The 21,979-nt window shown below is 40.9% G+C and overlaps 1 protein-coding gene across 8 annotated transcripts in view; it reads right to left on the reverse strand.

Moving 5' to 3' along the window:
- Positions 1-21,979, reverse strand: part of baz2a (bromodomain adjacent to zinc finger domain, 2A) — a 103,581-nt gene that overhangs the window by 12,546 nt on the left and 69,056 nt on the right. For 6 of the 8 annotated variants that reach the window (XM_053686471.1, XM_053686468.1, XM_053686469.1 and 3 more), the window contains 4 exons: positions 21,063-21,223; positions 20,689-20,754; positions 19,984-20,270; positions 13,869-14,004 (listed from right to left, as the gene is read on the reverse strand). In XM_053686471.1, coding sequence (XP_053542446.1) covers positions 13,869-14,004; positions 19,984-20,270; positions 20,689-20,754; positions 21,063-21,223 — 650 coding nt within the window. Of the gene's footprint in view, positions 1-2; positions 11,465-13,868; positions 14,005-19,983; positions 20,271-20,688; positions 20,755-21,062; positions 21,224-21,979 lie in introns of those variants that run through there. The other 2 variants (XM_053686473.1, XM_053686470.1) reach the window with 2 other exon arrangements.

Here is a 21,979-nt window from a genome sequence, read left to right on the forward strand (position 1 = left end):
AGACACACATGTCCCTCGTATGTTTGTACATACTTATATTTATACATACAGATCTTAAACATATCAGTTGTGTTTATCTGTGAGCAAGAAATCCAACTCAAACACAGATTTTTTTGTTTATTTCCAAAGTATGTAAGAAATGTCATGTACTCAAAGCTATTAAAAGAACAAGAACATCTGTGAGAAAGAGTATAGTGAACTGCTACCTACACAAGACTAATAACTTGAGTAAATATCACTCTAATTTTGCAGTTCAGAATGTAACAAAGATTAATGCAGTAAAATACAATAATTTGATCTTGACCTGACCTATTTGATTTCAGACACAACAAATCAATTCACCCAATATTTTTAAAGATCACTTCGGCCCTGTGGATCACCGCTTGATGCAGTGCTGGAACCCTATTGTTTTTGTTAGGATTTTCGTCTTATTATTATTATTGTTCTGATTCTCCATTAATATGGTATGGAAGACCATAAGTCATGGAAATATAAAATTTGGAGGAAAGGGGCAGTATGGCCCTCATTATGCAGGCACATGAAGGGACGCATATAGATTATATGACCAACAGTATGTGGCCACCTGACCAATCACAACCATGTGTTTGTTGAACATCCCATTCCGGATTTAGTCCTCCCTAAGTTGTGCACAGGGGCACTGCCATGCTGGAACGGGTTTGGGCCCTTTGGTTCCAGTGAAGGGAAATCTTAATGTTACAGCATACAAAGACATCCTAGACAATTACGTGCTTCCACTTTTGTGGGAAAGCCCATTCAGTCTCCATATCCTTTTGGCCATATAGTGTAAGCCTGATGGTGGTGCAATAGCACAAGGTTTGGTCCATATCTCAACAAGGAACCAATTAAAGTTTTTCTTGCTTTTTCGCCCCACTGATTCCTTAGGCTTTCCCAAACACAAAACAGCCTCAAGAAATGAGTTTAGAGACTACAGCATCTCGGTTATAATGGAGACATTGCTCAGCAACAGAGTTCCGGATGCTGCCATTCAGCTACATGGGCTCACCTTGTTTCATGCCAACAGATATGCAGCACTGTGTGATAAGGCTTGCAGTGGTGGGTTGTGTGTTTACATCAACATGGAATGGTGTTAGAACTCGGTGCTAGTTTCTAGTTACTGCTTGTTGCTGGTTCAGTTTGTGACTGTTAGACCATTTTATTTACCAATGGAAGTCACCACTGTCCTTATTTGAAGTGTATACCCCTACCTCAAGTGCTAATGTCAAGGAGGTGCTCTGTGAACTGTATGGGGCTATTAGTGAATTGCAGAATACACACCCTGATGGACTGTATTGTTTCCGGAAATTTCAAGCATGCGAATCTCAAGCCAATACTGCCTAAATTCCATCAGCATGTGGAATTTATAACGAGATGGGCGAACATGCTGGATCTTGTTTACACAAACATCCCCTGTGCATACCTGGAGGAGCCTTGCCACCATCTCAGACCACATCTCTGTTATGCTAATCCTAGCATACCGATCGCTCATCAGACACTCCTAGCTGGTTCTGAAGCAGGAGAAAATATGGCCAGCAGGAGCCATCTCATCTCTTCAGGACTGTTTTGAGCACACTGATTGGCACATGTTCAAGGAGACTGCAACTGATGGTGAGTCCACCAACTTGGAGGAATACACGGCATCAATGACCGACTACTTCAACATGTGCATTGAAGATGTCACTGTCTCCAAGACTATCACAACATGCTCCAATCAGAAGCCATAAATGACTGCAAGGGTGCATAAGCTGCTGAGGACCCAAGCTTCCACCTTCAGATCAGGTAACAAGGTGGCCCTGAGAACAGTGAGGGCCAAACTGTCCCGGGCCATCAGAGAGGCAAAGCACACACACGCCCAGAGAATCCACAGCCACTTCAAGGACAGTAGTGCATGTGGCAGGGCATCCAGGCATTCACCAACTTTCAAGACATCATCACCTCACTGTAACAGTGATGCCTCCCTTCCAGATGTGCTGAACAACATCTGAGCTCAGTTTGAGGCCCATAATGATGTGATAGCGAGAAAGACCACCCCTCCTCCCATTGACAAAATGCTGTGTCTAACCACAGCTCCTGTGAGGAAAACTCTGTGCAGAGTCAACCCACAGAAAGCTGCTGAACCAGACAAAGGTCCTGACAAAGTGGTCAAAGGATGTGCAGACAAGCTGGCGGATGTTCTCTCTGACATCTTCCATGCCTTCCAGAGCAGTGCCATCATTCATTTACATTTATATTTATTCATTTAGCAGACGCTTTTATCCAAAGTGACTTACAAATGAGGAAATACAAGCAATTCAAATATGGAAATACAAGCAATTCAAACATGCTTCAAGGCCACCACCAACATCCCCTTGCTGAAGAACTCTTCAGTGTCTTGCCTCAATGACTACTGTCCCGTTGCACTAAAAACCCATCATCATGAAGTGCTTCAAGAGGCTAATCTAGGAGTCACATCGTGACCCTGCTGCCCCCTCACTGGACCCCCTGAAGTTCGCATATTGTTCTAACTGCAAAACAGACAATGCCGTTGCCACCACCCTCCATCTGGCCCACACACCCCTACACAAAAAGGACAAGTAAGTTTGAATGCTGTTCATAGACTTCATCTCAGCATTCAACAAAATCATTCCTCAGCACCTGATTGGAAGGATCGGGAGCAGCATCTCCAACACCACCACACTGAGCACTGGGGCCCCCATGGCTGTGTGCTCAGTCCACTGCTGTTCACTTTGTTGATTCATGACCGTGCAGCAATGCACAGCTTGAATAACATCAACAAGTTCGCTGATGACACGACCATGGTGGGTCTCATCAACAAGAACGATAAGCCAGCGTACATACAGGAGGTGCAGCAGCTAACAGACTGGTGCAGAGCCAACAACCTGTCTCTGAATATAGACAAAACAAAAAAAAATTTGTTTACTTCAGGAGAGTGTGGAGCAACCACCCTTCATTGACAGCTCCTCCATGGAGATCATCAAGAGCAGCAAATTCCTTGGTATTTGGCTGGTGGAGAACCACACCTGGTCTCTAAACATCAGCTACATAGCCAAGAAAGTCCAGCAGCATCTCTAATTTCTACAAAAGCTGAGAAAAGCCCAACTCTAACCCCATCCTCACCACATTCTACACAGAGCATCAAGAGCATCCTAAGCAGCTGCATCACTGCCTGATTTGGAAATTGCACCATCTTGGATTGCAAGACCCTGCAGCGCATAGTGAGGACAGCTGAGTAGATCATCGGAGTCTCCATATTACCTCCATAACAGACATTTACACCACACGCTGCATATACAAAACCACCGGCATTGTGGATGACCACACATACCCCTCACACAAACTCTTCACCCTCCTGCTGTCTGGCAAAAGGTACTGAAGCAGTCTGGCCCTCACGGCCAGAATGTGTAACAGTTTCTTCCCCAAAGCCGGACTCCTTAACAACCAAAGTCTGGGCTGATACTTCACATAATAACCACCAGGCGGAACAACATATTGTAGCTCAACATAGCATACAAAAAAAAAATGGAATGTGTGTTCGGTTAGATTTAAGAAAAAATATTATGTATGGTTTACATAAAAGTATTATGTTTCTCATCAAAATAGGATTTCATTTCTTATGATAAACTTAATTTAAAGAAGTTTCTAATTTCAAGATTACACCATGTAAAGTGAGCATTACGAATTCACATAGTACAGGTACTATAACTATAGTATGTAAATTATCGTGTTGTAGATTAGTGCAGTGGTAATGTGGTGGTTGCAGAATACCAGCAACTGTGGTTTGATTCAATTCAGGTGAGATTGTGGAATCTATGAGTTTTTTTCCCCGTGTGGAAAGTGGATTCATTTGCACACGTGCAAATATGAATGTGTGTCCTCAAATTAGCACTGAATTAATTCAATTTTCTCCTTTCTTGCCAATAGAATCTTTTGTTCTTTTCTTAGATTTGAAGTTTCACTATTGAAAAAACTGGTTGAAAGTGAACACAAAAGTCCAGGCCAGATCAGACTGCTCTTGGCCACTTGGCAACGATTAGTTTTGAATCAATCTTTAAATATGCCTATGCTTATAGATTATTACGTTATATATTTAACACATTATTCTCTGATAGTGTATGATTATTTATTAACTGCATGTTTAATCAAGCTTGGGGAGTAACGGAATACATGTAATAGCATTACGTGATCAAGATACAAAAAACTGGTAACTGTTATCCATTAAATTTACATCAAAAAAAGTAATCAGATTACAGATACATTTAGTAAAAAATGGGAATATTAATCAGGATTACAATTTTTCTTTACATTTAAAACCAAATAAATTAAGCTTTTGACATAACACAATTTAGACAGCTGCTAGATTATAGTTCTATTTCTCTCTTGCTAGTCGTGGCTCACATGAGCAACCTCCTGGTGCATGCGCAAATAAATTTTGGTAGAAATTAATTTGGTAGAAACTAACCCAAATTGTTCTCAAAAATGCTTTTATTAGGGTGACCATACATTCTCTTCTTCCCGGACATGTCCTCTTTTTTGGACCTTAAAAAAGCGTACAACCTGGATTTATAAACTTATGAAAATATCAGAGATTCGGCTTTAGTTTCATTATGACGTGCTTACGGTCTAATACTGCGACATGTGTGCGCATATTTGCATTGCTTTAACCCATCTCTGTAATTCCCGCCTTCTCGGACAACAATTGGTCGATTACAAATGGCTTGCAGCAGCAGCTATTGGACAAATTCCTACCTTCCAAACATTAGCCTCAGCGAACACATGAAGGTGAAGAGCTGTTGTGGCATCAAACAGTTGCTTGACAATAGCAGCAAATGACAGCTGTCCTGAGTTGAAACAATGCCCATGGGCATTTGATGTAATTTTTTATTTCAAGTTATCACATATTTCACGTATCCGTATTAGCATAGATAGTCATTCAAATGTGTATTTGATGGACATTCAAAAGAATGTAGGAAAATTTTTAAAATGTGGGCAGAGTGAAACCAATTTTAATTATATATATTTATGTGATGCTAATAGTGCGTTTTTTTTTGCAGTGTATTAAAGTCTGCATTCATAGTAACACTGTTTTCAATACTATTAAGACCCCCCCAAAAAAATAAATAAATAAATAAATAAATAAATTGTCCTCTTTTTGGAAAACCAGAATATGGTAACCCTAGCTTTTGTTATGTAATGTTACATCAGGGACAGTGATATTTTATTTATTTATTTATTTATTTTATTAAAACAAATCCAAACATTAAACATCTTTTAAGCTCTAAAATAAGCTCTAAGTAAAAGTATTTTAGATCCTTTTCTCTTTAGCTCATTTTTAGTATTTTAGATTCATTTTTCTCTTGACTTTATTTACATATGTGCCCTTGAAGTAATCCAAATCAAATTACATTACTTTCATATTGTGATACTTGGATTTTGTTACTGATAATATTTTGTATGAAGTGATTAATAACTAACGAAATACATTTTTAAAATATTCCTACCAACCTTGTGTTTAATGTTGTGATTTCGAGAAAACAATGAAATATGAATAAAAAATAGCCTAATAATGGACACAAATATTGAGTAATACAGACATTTGAAAATCTAAAACAAGACAGCACAGTGCCTGTGCTTTTTAATGCGCTTAAGAGATGTGTTTCTCCAATGCATAACTTACATTTTACTCTTATTTTATATACTCTGTAAATATTGTGAAGTCATAGTAATGTGCATATTTCCATTTCGCAAATGTCATAACAGCAACCAAGTCGCTGTTAAACTTTAAAGATGTACCTGCATGCGTGGCAAAGAGATGGAGGACAAGAGAGAAATGAGAAGTTAGACTAAAATATACATTTTGATCAAATATTTCTTGTTGGACATCAAATTTACACAAGGAATGGTATTTTTATGGTCCAAATGCAGTAAATATAGATTTTCTAACGTTTAAATGCAGTAAACATAGATGAAAACATTTGCACTTTCAACCCTCCTGAGTCTACCTCCTCAGAATCCTTGTGGAGAGTCTTTAAACTGCAGGAACATACTGAGGGGTTAACAAGATGAGGTTATGGTCTGATCTACCAAGTGTGGGGAGGGTATTTTCACTGCAGAAACAATGGTGACTTTGGATCACTTTGCCTCTATGTCATTTCTGTCACGTTATTATTAGACATGCACTGATGTATCGGCCAATAATCATATCGGCCGATAAAGGCAATTTTTCCATCCGATGATCAGGGCCGATTATTTCCCGTCAATCAAAAGAGGGCGGGAACACATAAATTTCATGCTGTGTGTAAAGATGATGTCTCTTGTGTGGAATGATGACAAAACTGCAGCTTGTACGCTCTTCACTGCTAAAATTTTACACCGGAAGTGGACAGCAGTTAAACGGGAGTTTTGGTGTAGAGTCTAATTTTTTTTCCCCACGCTACTCGCTCGCTGCTCGTGCTGAATTAAAGCGCCAGTACACGGTTGAAAGATTTAAATGAAGGTGGGTTAACAAAAAGTATACATTGCACAAATGAATTGAAAATTTTTTATTTGTAGAGTAGTGTATTTCATATCCAGTTAATGTTAATATGAGTTAATATCATCTAAAAAAAAAAAAGATTAAATTAGGCAGTACTTAGTATATTACCAGTTTGATGTTCAGTGATGAAGTAGAAATGCTTTTGTTTGTGGTGAGTGAATGTGAGCCTAACAAGAGGTTTTTTAGAATTCAGTCACTTAATTCTGTTAATATGAATTAATAACATTCAATAAGTTGAGAATTGTTACTTTAATCTTCAGAAATTATAATGTGTTAATTAGGGATGCTCCAAAGTCGAAACTGAATATGATGAAAAACTTGGCCGAAAGCCGAAGGCCACATACCGAACATGTTTTTTTTGCGTTTTTTCCATTTATTTTGCCATTTTTTTCACCACTGCATAAATTAAATAGTCAAAATGTGCTTTTTACTATTTTGTATTGCTTTTCAAAGAAAAAATCAATTACAAAAATAACAATTTCAAAATATTTATTCAACACTGAACATTTTTTTTTTCATTCCAGCAGGCATAGGCTACCAACAAGGCACAATATAACTTTAAATAAATAAATTAGTAAAATAAAAATATTTTGATGTGGTCATCTTTGAGCCCCGCTTGAATAGCCGATGTTAGGCCTATAACTGACTGCTGAAAGAATGTAGCACTCTGTAGCCTACAACAAAAAAGTGCATTAAAAAGTGCATTGACAAAGAGTGCAAAAAAATATTCGATATATTATATTCGATTATATACGGCTGATTATATTGGGGATATATACCGCTTGCGTCCCTGTACACCTCGCGGAGTATTATAGTAGATATAGTATAGTTAGATACATTGCTCATATTATGGTCCTTGATAGATTTAGTTAGTTTATACTACAGATTAGTCCATTTAGTCCCCGCTGGTTTTTCCGCTCCCAGTCCGTAGTACTAGTTCATGTTTCTTGTTTTGTGTTTTGACCCTGTTTTCTGTGACCGCGACTCTGATTCCTGCTTTGCCCCGTTTATGCCTGTTTGCCGATAGCCCGACCCTGTTTTGACTACGGTTTTACGATTATGATTTGGATTTGTTTGCCTGCCCTTAAATAAATACGTCTTTACCTGCTTCCGTACTCTACTCCCTTACGTCTCGTGACGTGACAGAATACTCTGGAACAGAAACAAAACAAACACACGTGTCCACAGTAAACTTCCGTCAACATCTGAAGAGCACGTAGCTCATGCATGTGCGCTCCCCCTCATTGAGGTCGTGACATTCGTGGGTCTCACTCCGGTTACTAGGCTATTTGGTCGCGTCATCAAACACGTTATTGTTCAGTCAAATTTATTCTACCTTTTCACTTACTTACACTGAAAATGCTTTTTTTGCTATTTTCGGCTGAATAATTTCGGCTGCCGAACATTCGGTGCATCCCTAGTGTTAATGTTAATTTGAGTAATGTGTTTTCTGTTTATGAGACCAGTTACTGTGAAACAACTTGTTGAAATGGAAAGAATAAAGTTTTTATTTGCATTTTTTTCAGAACTGTGGAATTAATTATTATTAATTTAAAAGAAGGCATAACAGGCAAAATTATCAGTATCGATTTTCGGTATCAGCCTATATCACTGGAAATATCAGTTATCGCTATCGGCTGAGAAATTTATTATCGGTGCATCTCTAGTTATCATCAATGTCATATCATAGCAATCCAGTGACTACATTTCCTATCCTGCACAGTGGCCATGTTTGTAGTTCTGCAATTCCCAGAACACTCACATTCACTCTAATCACACACACCTGCATCCTATTCACAGTACTCACAACCATACTATATAAGAGACCTTTTGAACACTATGACTTCGAAAAGTATTATGCTCAGTTGCCTAGTCTCTGTCGTATTTCCAAGCCTTATCTCGTGTTTACTTTTCTGGTTATCGACTTTGTTTACTCTGTTGACCTCGATTCTCTGCTCTGCCTTGTTTAGCCTGTCTGCCTGATCGTTTGACCCTAGCCTGCCTTGGGCTTTATTTTCTGCCTGATCCTTTGTACTCCTTATTGTTTGATTAAACTGCCATACCTGCACTTGCTTCTGTGCTGCACCTACATTACGTGACGGAATACTTCGCCCATAACATGGAGGCAGCAGGAAATAGGAGGAGACGTCACGCTAGGGAAACCAAGCAAAGCGTCCCAGCTGTGGATTCAATCCAGTTTCCTCAGTGGACTGTCATAGATCTCCTAGAGCCGTATGATGGGTTATCAGGCTACCATGAAAATTTTCTTGTTGACTGCCAGATCTATTTTGCAAGCTTAGCAGACCCCAAACCCGGCGAGAAACAATGGCTAAGTTTCCTGTTGTCCCAGTTTTGTCCGAGGTCAAAGAGACGACCTTCCATGCCATATTCCTGTCTGAGGTCGAAAAGAGAGCCTCTCATGCCAAGTTCTTGTCTGCTGTCGAAGAGATGGCCCCCCAAGCCAAGTTCCTGTCCGAGGTCGAAGAGATGACCTCTCAAGCCAAGTTCCTGTCCCAGGTCGAAGAGACGGCCAACCCAAGCTCTGCTCACACCAAGTTCCTCTCTGAGGTCGAAGAGATGACCTCTCAAGCCAAGTTCCTGTCCGAGGTTGAAGAGACGACCTCTCAAGCCAAGTTCCTGTCTGAGGTCAAAGAGACGACCTCCCACGCCAAGTTCCTGTCCGAGGTCGAGAGGCGACCCTCCACGCCAAATTCCTGTCCGAGGTTGAAGAGACAGCCTCCAAAGACACGTTCCTGTCTGAGGTCAACGAGGCGACCCTCCACGCCAAATTCCTGTCCGAGGTTGAAGAGACGGCCTCCCAAGACACGTTTCTGTCTGAGGTCAATGAGGCGACCTCCCATGCCAAGTTCCTGTGAGAGGCTGAAGAGATGACCTTTCAAGCCAAGTTCCTGTCCGAGGTCGAAAAGAAGGCCTCCCAAGCCAAGTTCCTGTCTGGCCTACAAACATGGCCGCCATGGACTGCAATTCCCAGAAAACTCACATTCACTCTAATCATGCACACCTGCATCCTATTCACAGCACTCATAACCACGCTATATAAGAGACCTTTTGAACACTATGACTTCGTGAAGTATTACGCTCAGTTGCCTAGTCTCTGTCGTATTTCCAAGCCCTATCTCGTGTTTGCTTTTCTGGTTATCGACTTTGTTTACCTCGATTCTCTACTCTGCCTTGTTTAGCTTGTCTGCCTGATTGTCTGACCATAGCCTGCCATGGACTTTGTTTTCTGCCTGATCCTTTGTACTCCGTATTGTTTGATTAAACTGCCATACCTTAACTTGCTTCTGTCCTGTGCCTACATTACGTGACAATCGATCATCTAAGCATTACCAATGAGTAGACCACTGTACTGAGGTGGAACTCAATACAAAAGTTTTTTTTTTTTAAAAACAAAAACCGGCATAGCCATATATAGCTACAACGTATTAAAATTTTTACTTAATACAATATTTCCATCAAAAGAAAAATTATGAAAAAAACTGTCTAAACGCAATAAAGCGAAACAAAATAAAACCGAGTGCTACAGTAATGTATGTATTTTTGCATCAATGATCAAACTTCAACTGTAAATTAAATTAAATCAAATTCACATGCCAAACATGTAAAAATACCATTACTAACTGAATTATTAATGATTTATTGGCATGTGCACAGTACAGGTATTGTACAATAGACTTGAATTATGGACCTATGTGTTCACTTTAAACTATTTTTTTCAATAGAAACTTTAAATCATAGAAAAGAACAAAAGTTTCCATTGGCAAGGAAGGAGTAAATGGAATTCATTCAACACTACTTTGAGGTGGGACATTCATATTTACACATGCACAGACGAATCGACATGTCACTTCCTGTTTGCTGGCATTCTGCAACAACCAGGTTACTGCTGCACTATTCTCTCACACACCTTAATCATGTTACGTTAAATACAATAGTTATAACACTAACTTTACATTATTTAATCTAATTAGAAACTTGTTTAAATTAGGTTTTGCATAAGCAATGTAATCACATTTTGATAAGCTACATAATATTTTTATGTAAACCATACATAATATTTTTTCTTAAATCTAACTGACGACCCATTCCAGTTTTTGTCAGTGTACGCTCGACGACGTTTAATGTGCTCTGCTGCTTGTTGCAAAACGGTTCTAAGAGAGGTCCATAAATCTACTGGCCAAGCACAAGCAGATCTTGGGCTTCAGTACAAGAAACAGCAACGTTCGGTTGGAGAAAGTATATATGCTGTACATAGTATATGTCCCGGCAGAACTACTGTATGTACTAGCAAGCCGTGTTTGTTCAAATGAAACATGACTGCTCCTACTGGTCTTATCATTCCTGCGCCCACAGCATGCATGTGATGCCGCATAAAAGCAGAAGCGTCAGGATCACAGGTATCTCAGTATGTGTAGTCAACAGCAAAGACAGTGCCAGAACTGTCCTTCCTCCTTTTGGGATGAGCAATGCTGCCCTTCTAGCTACATCAGATAACCGGCCGGCCCAGCATTCTGGGAGCAAAAGGAGAAACCAAGGGAGGAAGAAAGCAGGAGAGGCAGAGTAAGAGGGAGGAAAGTAAAAGGGTTCTCCGTTTCCCAGACACGTTGTTATCTGATTCTCAGCCAGCTGTGAAGCGATCCCCCACGATGCCAGGCAATGGCACTGGACTTTGTGGTGGACGGCTCTGGCTCCTCCCCTATCTGACGCATGGCAGCAGGTCCTCCATCCCCTGGCGGACGGCACCCTCTTCCCCTTTCAGGTGGATGGTGGTAGTTCCTCCGCCTCCCAGTGGATGGCAGTCCTCCCCATGGCCGTGATCCTCCCACAGTGGCGAGGGCTCTCCCACAGCGCATCCCTCCTCCTTCCCAGTTTCGTCACCAATTTAACAAACTCCTAAGATGAGCAAGGTGGAGGTGGGAACCGGCTGAACATCAACATAAAGTTTAATAATAAACAGAACTCAAAAATAACACAAACGTAGCTCAAGCATAAAACACATGTGTGTCTCTCTCTCCCCCTGGTACTTCCAGATGCTCCTTTATGGTACTCTCCCAGGGATTAGAAAACTGTGTGCCAGGCACGCATCCTCACAGCCTGACCCCTCCCTCCTCCTTGTCACACTCCTCCTTCCTGGGTTTCTGCACCAATGTAACAAACTTCAAAGATGGGCAAGGAGGAGGTGAGAACGTGCTGAACATGTATGAAAAATATAATAATAAACAGAACACAAACATAGCACAAATGTAGCACAAACATAAAACACACTTGCGTCTCTCTCTCTCTCTCTCTCTCTATCTCTCTCTCTCCCTGGTGCTTCCAGTTGCTCCTTTATCGCTCTCTCCCACTGATTAGACAACTCTGTGCCAGATGTGCATCCTCACAGCCTGGCCCCTCCTTCCTCCTCATCACATTCCCTCTTTCCCCAGCACCAATGTCCTAATACAAGTACTTCTATCTTGTCAGAATTAAGTAAAAGGAAGTTAATAAGCATCCAGTGTCTAACTAATGTCCTTGTAACAAACTTCCAAGATGAGCAAGGAGGAGGCGGGAACCTGTTGAACCACAACATAAAGTTAGATACTAAGCAGGACTCAAACCTGAGTCTCTCCGTCTCTCCCTGGCACTTCCAGTCGCTTTTTTATCGCTCTCTCCCACTGATTAGACAATTCTGAGCCAGGCATGCATCCTCACAACATGAGCCCTCCCTCCTCCTTTCACAGCCCTTTACACATTCCTCAACTTTATTAAGCTGGTGTCTTTCATCTGGCTTTGTTGAAACGTACAACTGCGTGTCATAACAGAGGAAATTAATCCCATGTTTACAAATAATTTTACCCAGAGTTTGCATATATAAAGAAAAAAGCAGTGGGCCTAAAACAGAACCTTGCAGAACACCAAACTTTACTTTAGTGTGCGTAGGCAAGTCCATATTTACATCTAAAAACATAACAATCAGTCAAATAAAACCTGAGCCAGAGGGCCGTTCAATTAACTCAAACAACATTTTCTAGTCTAGCAAGGAGAATAGTATGATCAGTGGTATCAAAAGCTGCACTAAGGTTAAGCAAAACATGCAAGGAGACAAATCAGAGGCCAGTAGCAGTTCATTTACCACTTCAACCAGAGCTGTCTTAGTGCTATGATGAGGCCAAATCCTGACTGATATACTTCATGAATGTTATTCCTATGTAAGTATAACTGCTGTGCTACAACTTTTTCTATGATATTGGAGATAAAGGGTAGGTCTGATATTGGCCTATAGTTGGAAAACTGACATGGGTAGAGGTCAGGATTTTTAATCAGGGGTTTGATAACTACTAGTTTAAAAGATTTGGGTACATAGCCAGTGCTAAGGGAAAATCTGATTTTCTAGAAGAGGTTTGATTGCTGTTTAAAGAGACAGGTAGGTAAGGGATCTAGTACACAAGTTGATTTTTATGAGGAAATTTGTGAAATTAATAAAACATTCTAATCGCTGATCTGATATATTATTATCTACAGGGTTAGTTATCAAATTGTCTGGCTTTAAATTTGAAGTCTTTTTTTTTTTTTGCACGATATTTTAAATTTTGCTATTGAAAATTTTCATGAAGACATTGCTGCTACATATTAATGGTGTGCATGTTTCTGTGGTAGTCTTATTCCTAGGTAGTTTTGCTACAGTACTAAATAAGAATCTAGGATTATTTTTATCATCTATTAGGGTAGACAGATACATTGATCTAGCAGCACTAAGAGACTTTCAAAAGCTCAAGAGGCTCTCCTTTGATGCTGTTAACAAGACACATTAGGCAAATGCATACAGGGTTATGTGGAATAAAGTGTCAAGTGAAATAAAATATCCAGGTAATACAGTGACAGTGAGTTAATAAATATAAAAAAAAACAGAACAGCAAAATTCTATAGAGATTATTATAAATGTTTATAAAAATGCTATACTTCCATGGAAATTACCTTCTTCAATTTAAGTGCTTACATGCTTACTAAATAATCTTTTTACGCATGGACTTAGTGCTTGACCCCCGATATTTTTGTTTTGCTTTTTTTAGGCGTGGTTCTCATTTCATTCCCCGTTACTATGCCCCCCCCCAAGCCCTAAATCAGAATTGGCTCCGTTTGAGTCCCTTTTTATTGGTTCCTTGCTGCTTTGTGACTATATATTTTTAAGGGATATACAGATAAAACTGCATTTAAAAAAAGTTGTGGGTGACTACGTATTAATGTATCCTTATTATAAAGTAAATGGAATGAGCAAGACTGTCTGAATGCAATTCAGTGCCCAGTGGTATGTTCTCACCACTTTGATGATGGATTTCTCCCAGGCAATGGCTCTTTCCAGCTGCAGCAGACACAAGGAGAGCTGCGATGCACTTCGGCAGCGGTCCAGGGCTTGCCTCCAAGTCCTCAACCTGGGGGTGATCTCATTCTCCAGGCTACAAACAGACCAATACAAACAACATAGTAACAAACCCAAATAGATAGCACTCCTATTAAATTTAATATAAACAAAAAAAAAAGATCCCATCAAAAAGTGAATTCCTGTCTTGCGCTCAGCATTCTTGAATAGGTTCCTCCTATATACCACGACCCAGACCAGGATAAAGTGGTTATTGACGATGAATGAATGAGAAAAAATGATGTTTTACTAAAATGAAGCTTTGTTCTTTTCACACTTATGAAATACAGAAGGATTTTAATTAACAAATATATAGCAAAACAATACATCAGCCACATAATGCTGATCGTTGTCTGGCTGTTTTTCACCTGTAGACAACTACAGCAAAACTTTGGAAACTCTCAAAACAAAGGTTAGAATTGGTTTCTTTTTTAAAATGAGTTATAATACATAATATAATACAATTACATACAAAATTCAAAGTTCACGGCCATAAGAATGATAAGTCCTTAGGCAACAACACTTGTATACCATACATCTGCATGTTTTCGGAACCACTGGTGTGATCATAAAAATATATCATGCTCATCCCAAGACTCCCTGGAAACGAAAAGATCATACTGAACAGTTTGTATTCTTTCAACAAATTTAGTACTCTTTGCCTTTTCCTAACTCCATGTAGGTATATAAGCAGCTACCTATAGGCACCACCAATTTCTGCATCCTATAGGATGAATGGGGAAGGCGACTCCACCTGAAACCCCTCCTGGGATAAAAACTGGAAGGGGACATTCAGCCTCTCTCATGCTGGGCTCAGTTGTAAGTAGAGCTGTAACAACTAATTGATCAAATTCATAATAATCGATTATGAAAATCGTTGTGAATGAATCTCATTATCGATTAGTTGGTCTGCGCGCAGTATGTTTACTCATTACATTATTTCTGTTCTGAAAACATGCTTCGGAGAGTAAATAATACAATTGTGTCCCAAATGACGTACTATACACTTACACCATGCACATTGTACTCTACCCTCTAGTGCAGTGTTTCTCAATGGGGGTCTGTGGTGTAACTGCAGGGGGTCCGTAGGAAAGTTTTAATGTTTAAATAATATCATACATATCAAAACATATTCAAATGAGATGTTTTAAAATTAATCAATTTGGTTATTCACGTGCATTCACAAATATCATGTTAGCTGAGGTGAAAATCGTTCAATGATGGATTTATTTTAAATGTATTTACAAAGGAAATGATAATTTGCAAAACCCTGAATGGTAGACAAGTCTCCCACTGATGGATGAAATAAACAAAAAATAATTCAGATAGTCAAATTAAATGTCACACCAACAATAAAATTTAAAAAATAAAATCTTGAAATTTTTGATAGAATTTTGAATGTCCAATGTTAATATTATTAATGTTAAATATTAATAAAATAAAGCAACATGTATAGAAATGACTGCTAAATATTTGGCCTATAATTGTTGTGGAGTGAGGGGGTCCTTGTGGATTGTTCGAAATATGTTAGGGGTCCAGAGCTCACAAAAGGTTGAGAACCATTGGTCTAGTGTATGAATTTTAGAAAGGTGACATCGTCTCAAATGGAACGCATTAGTTTTTTACTAACCGGAAGTATAAACTGCTTCCTAGTCAGTGACACATGACGCCGCTAGCTTTACCAGACACTCAGAGTCACCGACAAAGACTTTCTTCAGTTTACTGTTTGTCAGCGTTACCTTTTATTCAAAACTTGACCTCAGTCATCATCAGACGGAGGCGTAATCGTCACTATGTCTGAGGAAGTGACTGAGGAAGAAAGTGTGCAACCTCCAAGTCATCTAAGGCAGGGAAGCATTTTACACCCTGAACAAGATCAAACTTTATAAAGTGAACTTTGTGTAGCACTGAAGCACGACAGTGCTGCACAAGCACAAACTTATGTTTATATCCAAAATGCTCCACTGTGTGCAAGGGCACGGTGAAACTGGTGCAAGTTGCTTAAAAGGTTTAGTTTAATTTAAGTTTATTGTCATTATATGCTGTATTTGCGCGCTTTCAGTGTAAATTCTGTTGTTTAATATAACGGAAGTGATCTGTTAGTAACGAGGCTGCTTTGCTCCTCACTCGCAGTGGGAGCGCAAATAAGATCTATAATGTCTAATTAAAACACTATGATCAAAAGTAAAACAATATGTCAAATTTTTTTTAGACAAAAAATAAAATTTAAAAAAAGACATAAAATTTAGATGTAAGTTTTTATTATTAAGTTAGGACTGCAGTTTAATTCAGTGCTTTTTGTGCATCCATAAAAAGTAATGCATAAATACTATTTTATATATATATATATATATATATATATATATATATATATATATATATATATGCACACATACATATATTTTAGTTTATATTATATATAAGTATTTATGTATTACTTTTTTTGTGTCAGGAGTTCCCCTTTAAGCAGCGCGCTGTGGCGCATGTGAGTGAGCGCGCGTGCACGAGCAGGTGCGCGAGCACCTGCTTTTTCCTTGTTGACAATCGTGACATTTTGACACGTGCAATTGTTTATGTTTCTGTTATGTCTCCTCCCCGTTCTGTCATCGGTTATTGTTTCATGTGTGTCTGAATTGCCCTCAGCTGTCAGCAATTACAACGCTGATTATGTCCGCATATATACCGCGTGCCTCCCAGCACACAACGTGGAATATTGCGTTAGATAGAGTAGTTTGGATAGATTAGATAAGATATAGTATTGTAGATTAGTTAAGAGTACTTACGATAGATAACCAGTCATAGTTCGTTTCAAGTTTCATGTTTAGATTTGTTTGTTTAGTTCACGCTGGTTTCTCTGCTGCCAGTTCATAGTCATTGTTTATGTTTCATGTTTTGTGTCTCGATCCTGTTTTCCGTGACCACGACCTTGATTCCTGCCTTACCCCGTGTATGCCTGTTTGCCGATCACCTGACCTCTTGCATGTTTGTGGATTACGTTTTGGATTTTCCTGCCTGTGTCTCTCCTAAATAAAACCTGTTCAAACTGCATTTGCATCCGTCATATCTCCGTTATGTCACGAAACGTGACAGAATATTCCGCCATACCATGGATGCAGCACGAGGACGAGAGAGATATCACACTACAATGGGAGTAGCAGGACAATACCTTATCGGGAAACGTTCGGATTACTGGCCGCATTTCTTGTCCATATATTTCCCTCAACGGTACGCCGTTAAACTGCCACCAGAGACAGCGGGATTGGGGAGCTACCCGCTGGAGTTCCTCTTCAGCTGCCAGGAATATTTCTGCAACCTGGCGTTTCCCAAGCCTACTCAGAGACAGTGGATCGGGTTCTTGGTGTCCAGGTTTTGCGGTCCGGCCCATGACTGGGCGGAGCAGCTGGTGAGCACTGGGTCCTCTGCCCTCCAGGATGTCACTCAATTTGCAGAACTTTATGGAGGAGTTCACGCAGCCAGGGCAGCTTCATGGTCTGGATTTACTGGGGTGGAGAGTCATTTGGACAGCCCCAGCCTGACCTGCCATTTAACCTCTATTATGAGGGGATTGACAGGTCAGCCTCCACCGATCTGCTTCAGGTTCCAGCGAACGTGGTGGAGGTGGCACCGACATGCATGTCTGAGGGCTGCAGGAGGGAGACCAAGCTACAATGCACTACCTGCAAAAAACTGGGTCTCCAGGAAGCATTTTACTGCTCTCATGAATGCTTCAAGAGCAGCTGGAGGGAGCATAAGAAACTCCACCGGAGAGCCCGTGCAGAGATCCAGCTAGAGGTCAAAAGGGAGGCCCCAGCATCAGAGCCCCAGCCGGAGGTTAACCTGGTGACCTCAGAGCCTGAATCTGAGACCCACGAGGTGGGTTCACCTGCTGAGCTCCAGCCAGAGGTCAACAGGGAGGCCCCAGCCCCAGAGCTCCAGCCTGAGGTTCAGGAGGGGGTCTCAGCTCCACAGATCCATTGCAAAGCCCAGTTACTGTCCCAAGTGTCTGTTAACCCGGACAACCAAGCCCTGCTCAAGTCCAAGTCTACTGACACGGCCGACCAAGTTCTGCTCACACCCAAGTTTACTGATACGGCCAACCAAGTTCTGCTGAAGCCCAAGTCTACTGATATGGCCGACCAAGTTCTGCTCAAGCCCGAGTCTACTGATACGGCCGACCAAGTTCTGCTCACGCCTGAGTCTACTGATACAGCCGACCAAGTTCTGCTCAAGCCCGAGTCTACCGACACGGCCGACCACATTCTGCTCAAGCCCGAGTCTACCGACATGTACAGCCAAGCCTTGCTCCCGTCCAAGTCAGCCGACACGACCGACCAAGCCCTGCTCACATCCAAGTCAGCCGGCACGACCGACCAGGCCCTGCTCACGTCCAAGTCAGCCGACACGGCCGACCAAGCCCTGCTCACGTCCGAGTCAGCCGACACGGCCGACCAAGCCCTGCTCACGTCCGAGTCAGCCGACACGGCCGACCAAGCCCTGCTCACGTCCGAGTCAGCCGACACGGCCAACCAAGCCCTGCTCACGTCCGAGTCAGCCGACACGGCCGACCAAGCCCTGCTCACGTCCGAGTCAGCCGACACGGCCGACCAAGCCCTACTCACACCCGAGTCCGCTGACACTGACAGCCAAGTTCTGCTCACGCCCGAGTCTGCTGACACGCACAGCCAAGTTCTGCTCACGCCCGAGTCTGCTGACACGCACAGCCAAGTTCTGCTCATGCCCGAATCTGCTGACATGCACAGCCAAGTTCTGCTCACACCCAAGTCTGCTGACACGCACAGCCAAGTTCTGCTCACGACCGAGTCTACCGACACGACCACCCAAGATCCTCCCATGCCCAAGGTTCACCTGGTGACCTCAGAGCCTCAGCCTCCCGGTTCTAGCTCCAATTAGCTGGAGCTAGATGCCCCTATAAATCCATCCCAGTTTTTTTAAAGGTCTGTTCCTGGTGCCTACACTGCATGGGAACATTCATTTAATAAATTTCTTACTATTTGGTTTACTCTTCTGTGTGGTTGAGCAGGCACTGGAAGGCGCACCCTTTGTTCTCAAACCAAGCACGAGCACACCCTTTGTTCGTGCATGCTCACATACCAACACAACATGCACATACATGCATACAATATACACATACACACACCAAAATATCTACTCAATCAAACTATTCATTACAAGTTATAGTAAGCATTGAACTTGAATTTGCATTGAACTGTATTTGCCTTGAAGCACTGAATTTGAACTTGAACATTGTTACTGATTTATATGCTTCATAAATAAAAAAGTCATGATTGAACAATTTCTTGTTCCTAGTCACCCAGGTATACTAAAAAAATAAATAAATCAAGGTGAATATACTTCAAATATATTTTTCTCATATGAATTCATAGCGGTGCCAATAATTGTTTCACACCTATATTTAACAAATATATATTTTTTGATAAACCTGTGTTTTATTTGCAATTGTTTGATATCCAAGAGAGCAGAGTACTTTTGTTTAAACTTTTGATCTTTTGTTAAAAAAAAATTAACATAAATGTAATGATGGGACTGGTAGTTAAAAAAAGTAGTAAAATATGTGAAACACTAGAATAGAAACTTCATAGTTTAGTCCACCTGCAAGGTAACATGTCTATGTGTAGGCTACAGTTCAAAAGTTCTTTTGTCATAATCTTTGTCATTCTGTTATTATTAATAAGTTAATTTCCTTAATTGTAATTTAAATAGGTGTTAAAATAAAAATTAAATAAATATGAAACTGTTAATGGAACATGGAATAATCATTCAATTAGCCAATTATTTACTAAAATGGTTGTTTGCTGCAGCCCTACTCACAATACATTATTACACTACATTAACTACCACTTTTTAGGCTAGTTAATTAGGATTATGGGTAAACAAAAAAAAGGGGACTGAGCAACTTTAGCAAAAACATGTAAGATGCTAATTTTTTCTTCCATTTTTCCTTTATTATTTCCCTTTTTTTTAAATCATATTTTACCTGATCGTGTCCATGGCAATGTCCTCTCCTCCAGGTGGAGATGTGAGAGGAACTAAGCGCATCACCTCAGCAAGATTCCACAGTGGTGCCTTGAGATAGCGTCGCTCAATATTCCTCTCCAGGTTAGTGAGGCGGATCACAGCCAGATCCAGGGGGTTTGTGGGTACACGCAAGAGGTCCCACCACTCTTTTTTGCTCCTCACCATCCAGTCTTCCCTGGGGTCCACCTCATGTTCGTAATATTGCAGGTCTTCCCTGGTAGAGTCAGGCTCTGGAGGAGTGAAAACCTGAACAAGGAAAAAAGGATAGATAAAACAGGAAGATAGAGAAAATAGGAACAACAAAGAAGAACAGATAAAGCTAAGGGTAAACCAGTCTATGAAGAATACTAACGAGTATAAGCTACCACTCAAAGTTCAAACTACTTACAAAAAATTATTATTAATGACTGACAATATATTCTTACACATATAGAAGTCCATATAATTAAAATATTGATATGTTCCTCCTGTCTAAGCTCTTTAGAACTGTGGGAGGTTAGAACTGGGGCAATAGGAGAGGGGTTCAATCAACATGCAACATTGATTAGTTTATGCTGGGCATCTACCGATTAATATTTTAGTGTTTCTCTGGCATCACTTCATAATTTTTAAACATATTTGTCATAATGTTTAAAACCTAACATTGCTATACTTTTCTCCATACCTGAAATCCTGCAGATGATGATTCGGTTGCACTGTCAGTGTCGCTTGATCCAATCAGGGGAGCCATCTTTGAATATAAAGTGTTTATATTACAATGCAATGACTATCCTAAGAGTCTTCTTGTCAGGCTATGAGCACACAGCTCCTAATGCTACTCAGTATCAGCACCTTAGTGTACTAAGTGCATGTTGATATCAAGGATGCCAATCAAATGGGGTTGAACTACGGTTCAAAAGGCCACATTTAAGAAACTTTTAAATCTGACACTATTGGCCCTGGAGGGAAATTGCTGTCTACCAGCAACAAGAATTAAAGCACAAATTAATATTCAATAGGTTTTCTCTGCCTTTTTAATAACACCCTTTTATGCCTCACCTTAAGCTGCAGATCCGCTCCCACCATCCTGTGCTCCAGATCCTCCACCATCTGCAGGATGCTAATGTCAATCTGCATGGCACACTTCTGCTCTACCCATGGCTGCTTCACTGCCTCCAGCAAGGGTCTGTCATCCTCCACCTTCAGATGAAAGACAGGATCTGATATATACAAAAGAATGAGAAATTATGTAGGGATGTGAGATCAAACACTTCTCCGACTTAAACAATTTCAAAGTATGGACCATCAATAGTGCTATGCATTTATTATGACTATGTCCACAATACAAGGCTTACTGGTTTTATACTTCCTGCGCTAACGTTGGGCTCTGGACTGTGCTGACTACTGTGGTGAGCACACCTCTGAACCGGGGGGGTCGAGCTCTAAACTGTACCCGGTAACCCTTTCCTATGGTAGACAGAACCCATGGAGAAACATTTGGCAGTAGTTTCCACACTGCCAGATGGCCTTTTAGTGATGCTAACTTTTCCACATTCCATTGGAGCTAAAGCATCAGATGTTCGTTGCCGAGACAGCTTGCTGACCAGAGAACACTGAAAACTTGGGACAGCCTTGGCTAGGGGAGGCCCTACAATAGTACTGGGGGCTAACTGCCCTAACAACCTCATGTCCCCTGATACATCCCTCTACGGCCCCTTAGGACCGCTCCTCCTTTGTCTGCTTGGCCTTTATGACCATTCTCAGATCAGGCCTAGAAGCAGACTGTGACTGTGGCCGCCCGGTTCCCTTGGCTGTCTGCTGGGGAAGGCGGGTCGCCACACTTGCCTTCTGTGCCTCCCTCGCACTAGCACTGGTGAACTCGATACAATAGGGAAGGAACTGGCTGAATGCCGCCGTATGATGAGCTCACTCAGCAGGTCTGTCTGGTAGGCCTGCAACACTGCCATTGCATGCAG

This window comes from Ictalurus punctatus, chromosome 15, assembly GCF_001660625.3.
Source record: "Ictalurus punctatus breed USDA103 chromosome 15, Coco_2.0, whole genome shotgun sequence".
Classification (NCBI taxonomy): Eukaryota; Metazoa; Chordata; class Actinopteri; order Siluriformes; family Ictaluridae; genus Ictalurus; species Ictalurus punctatus.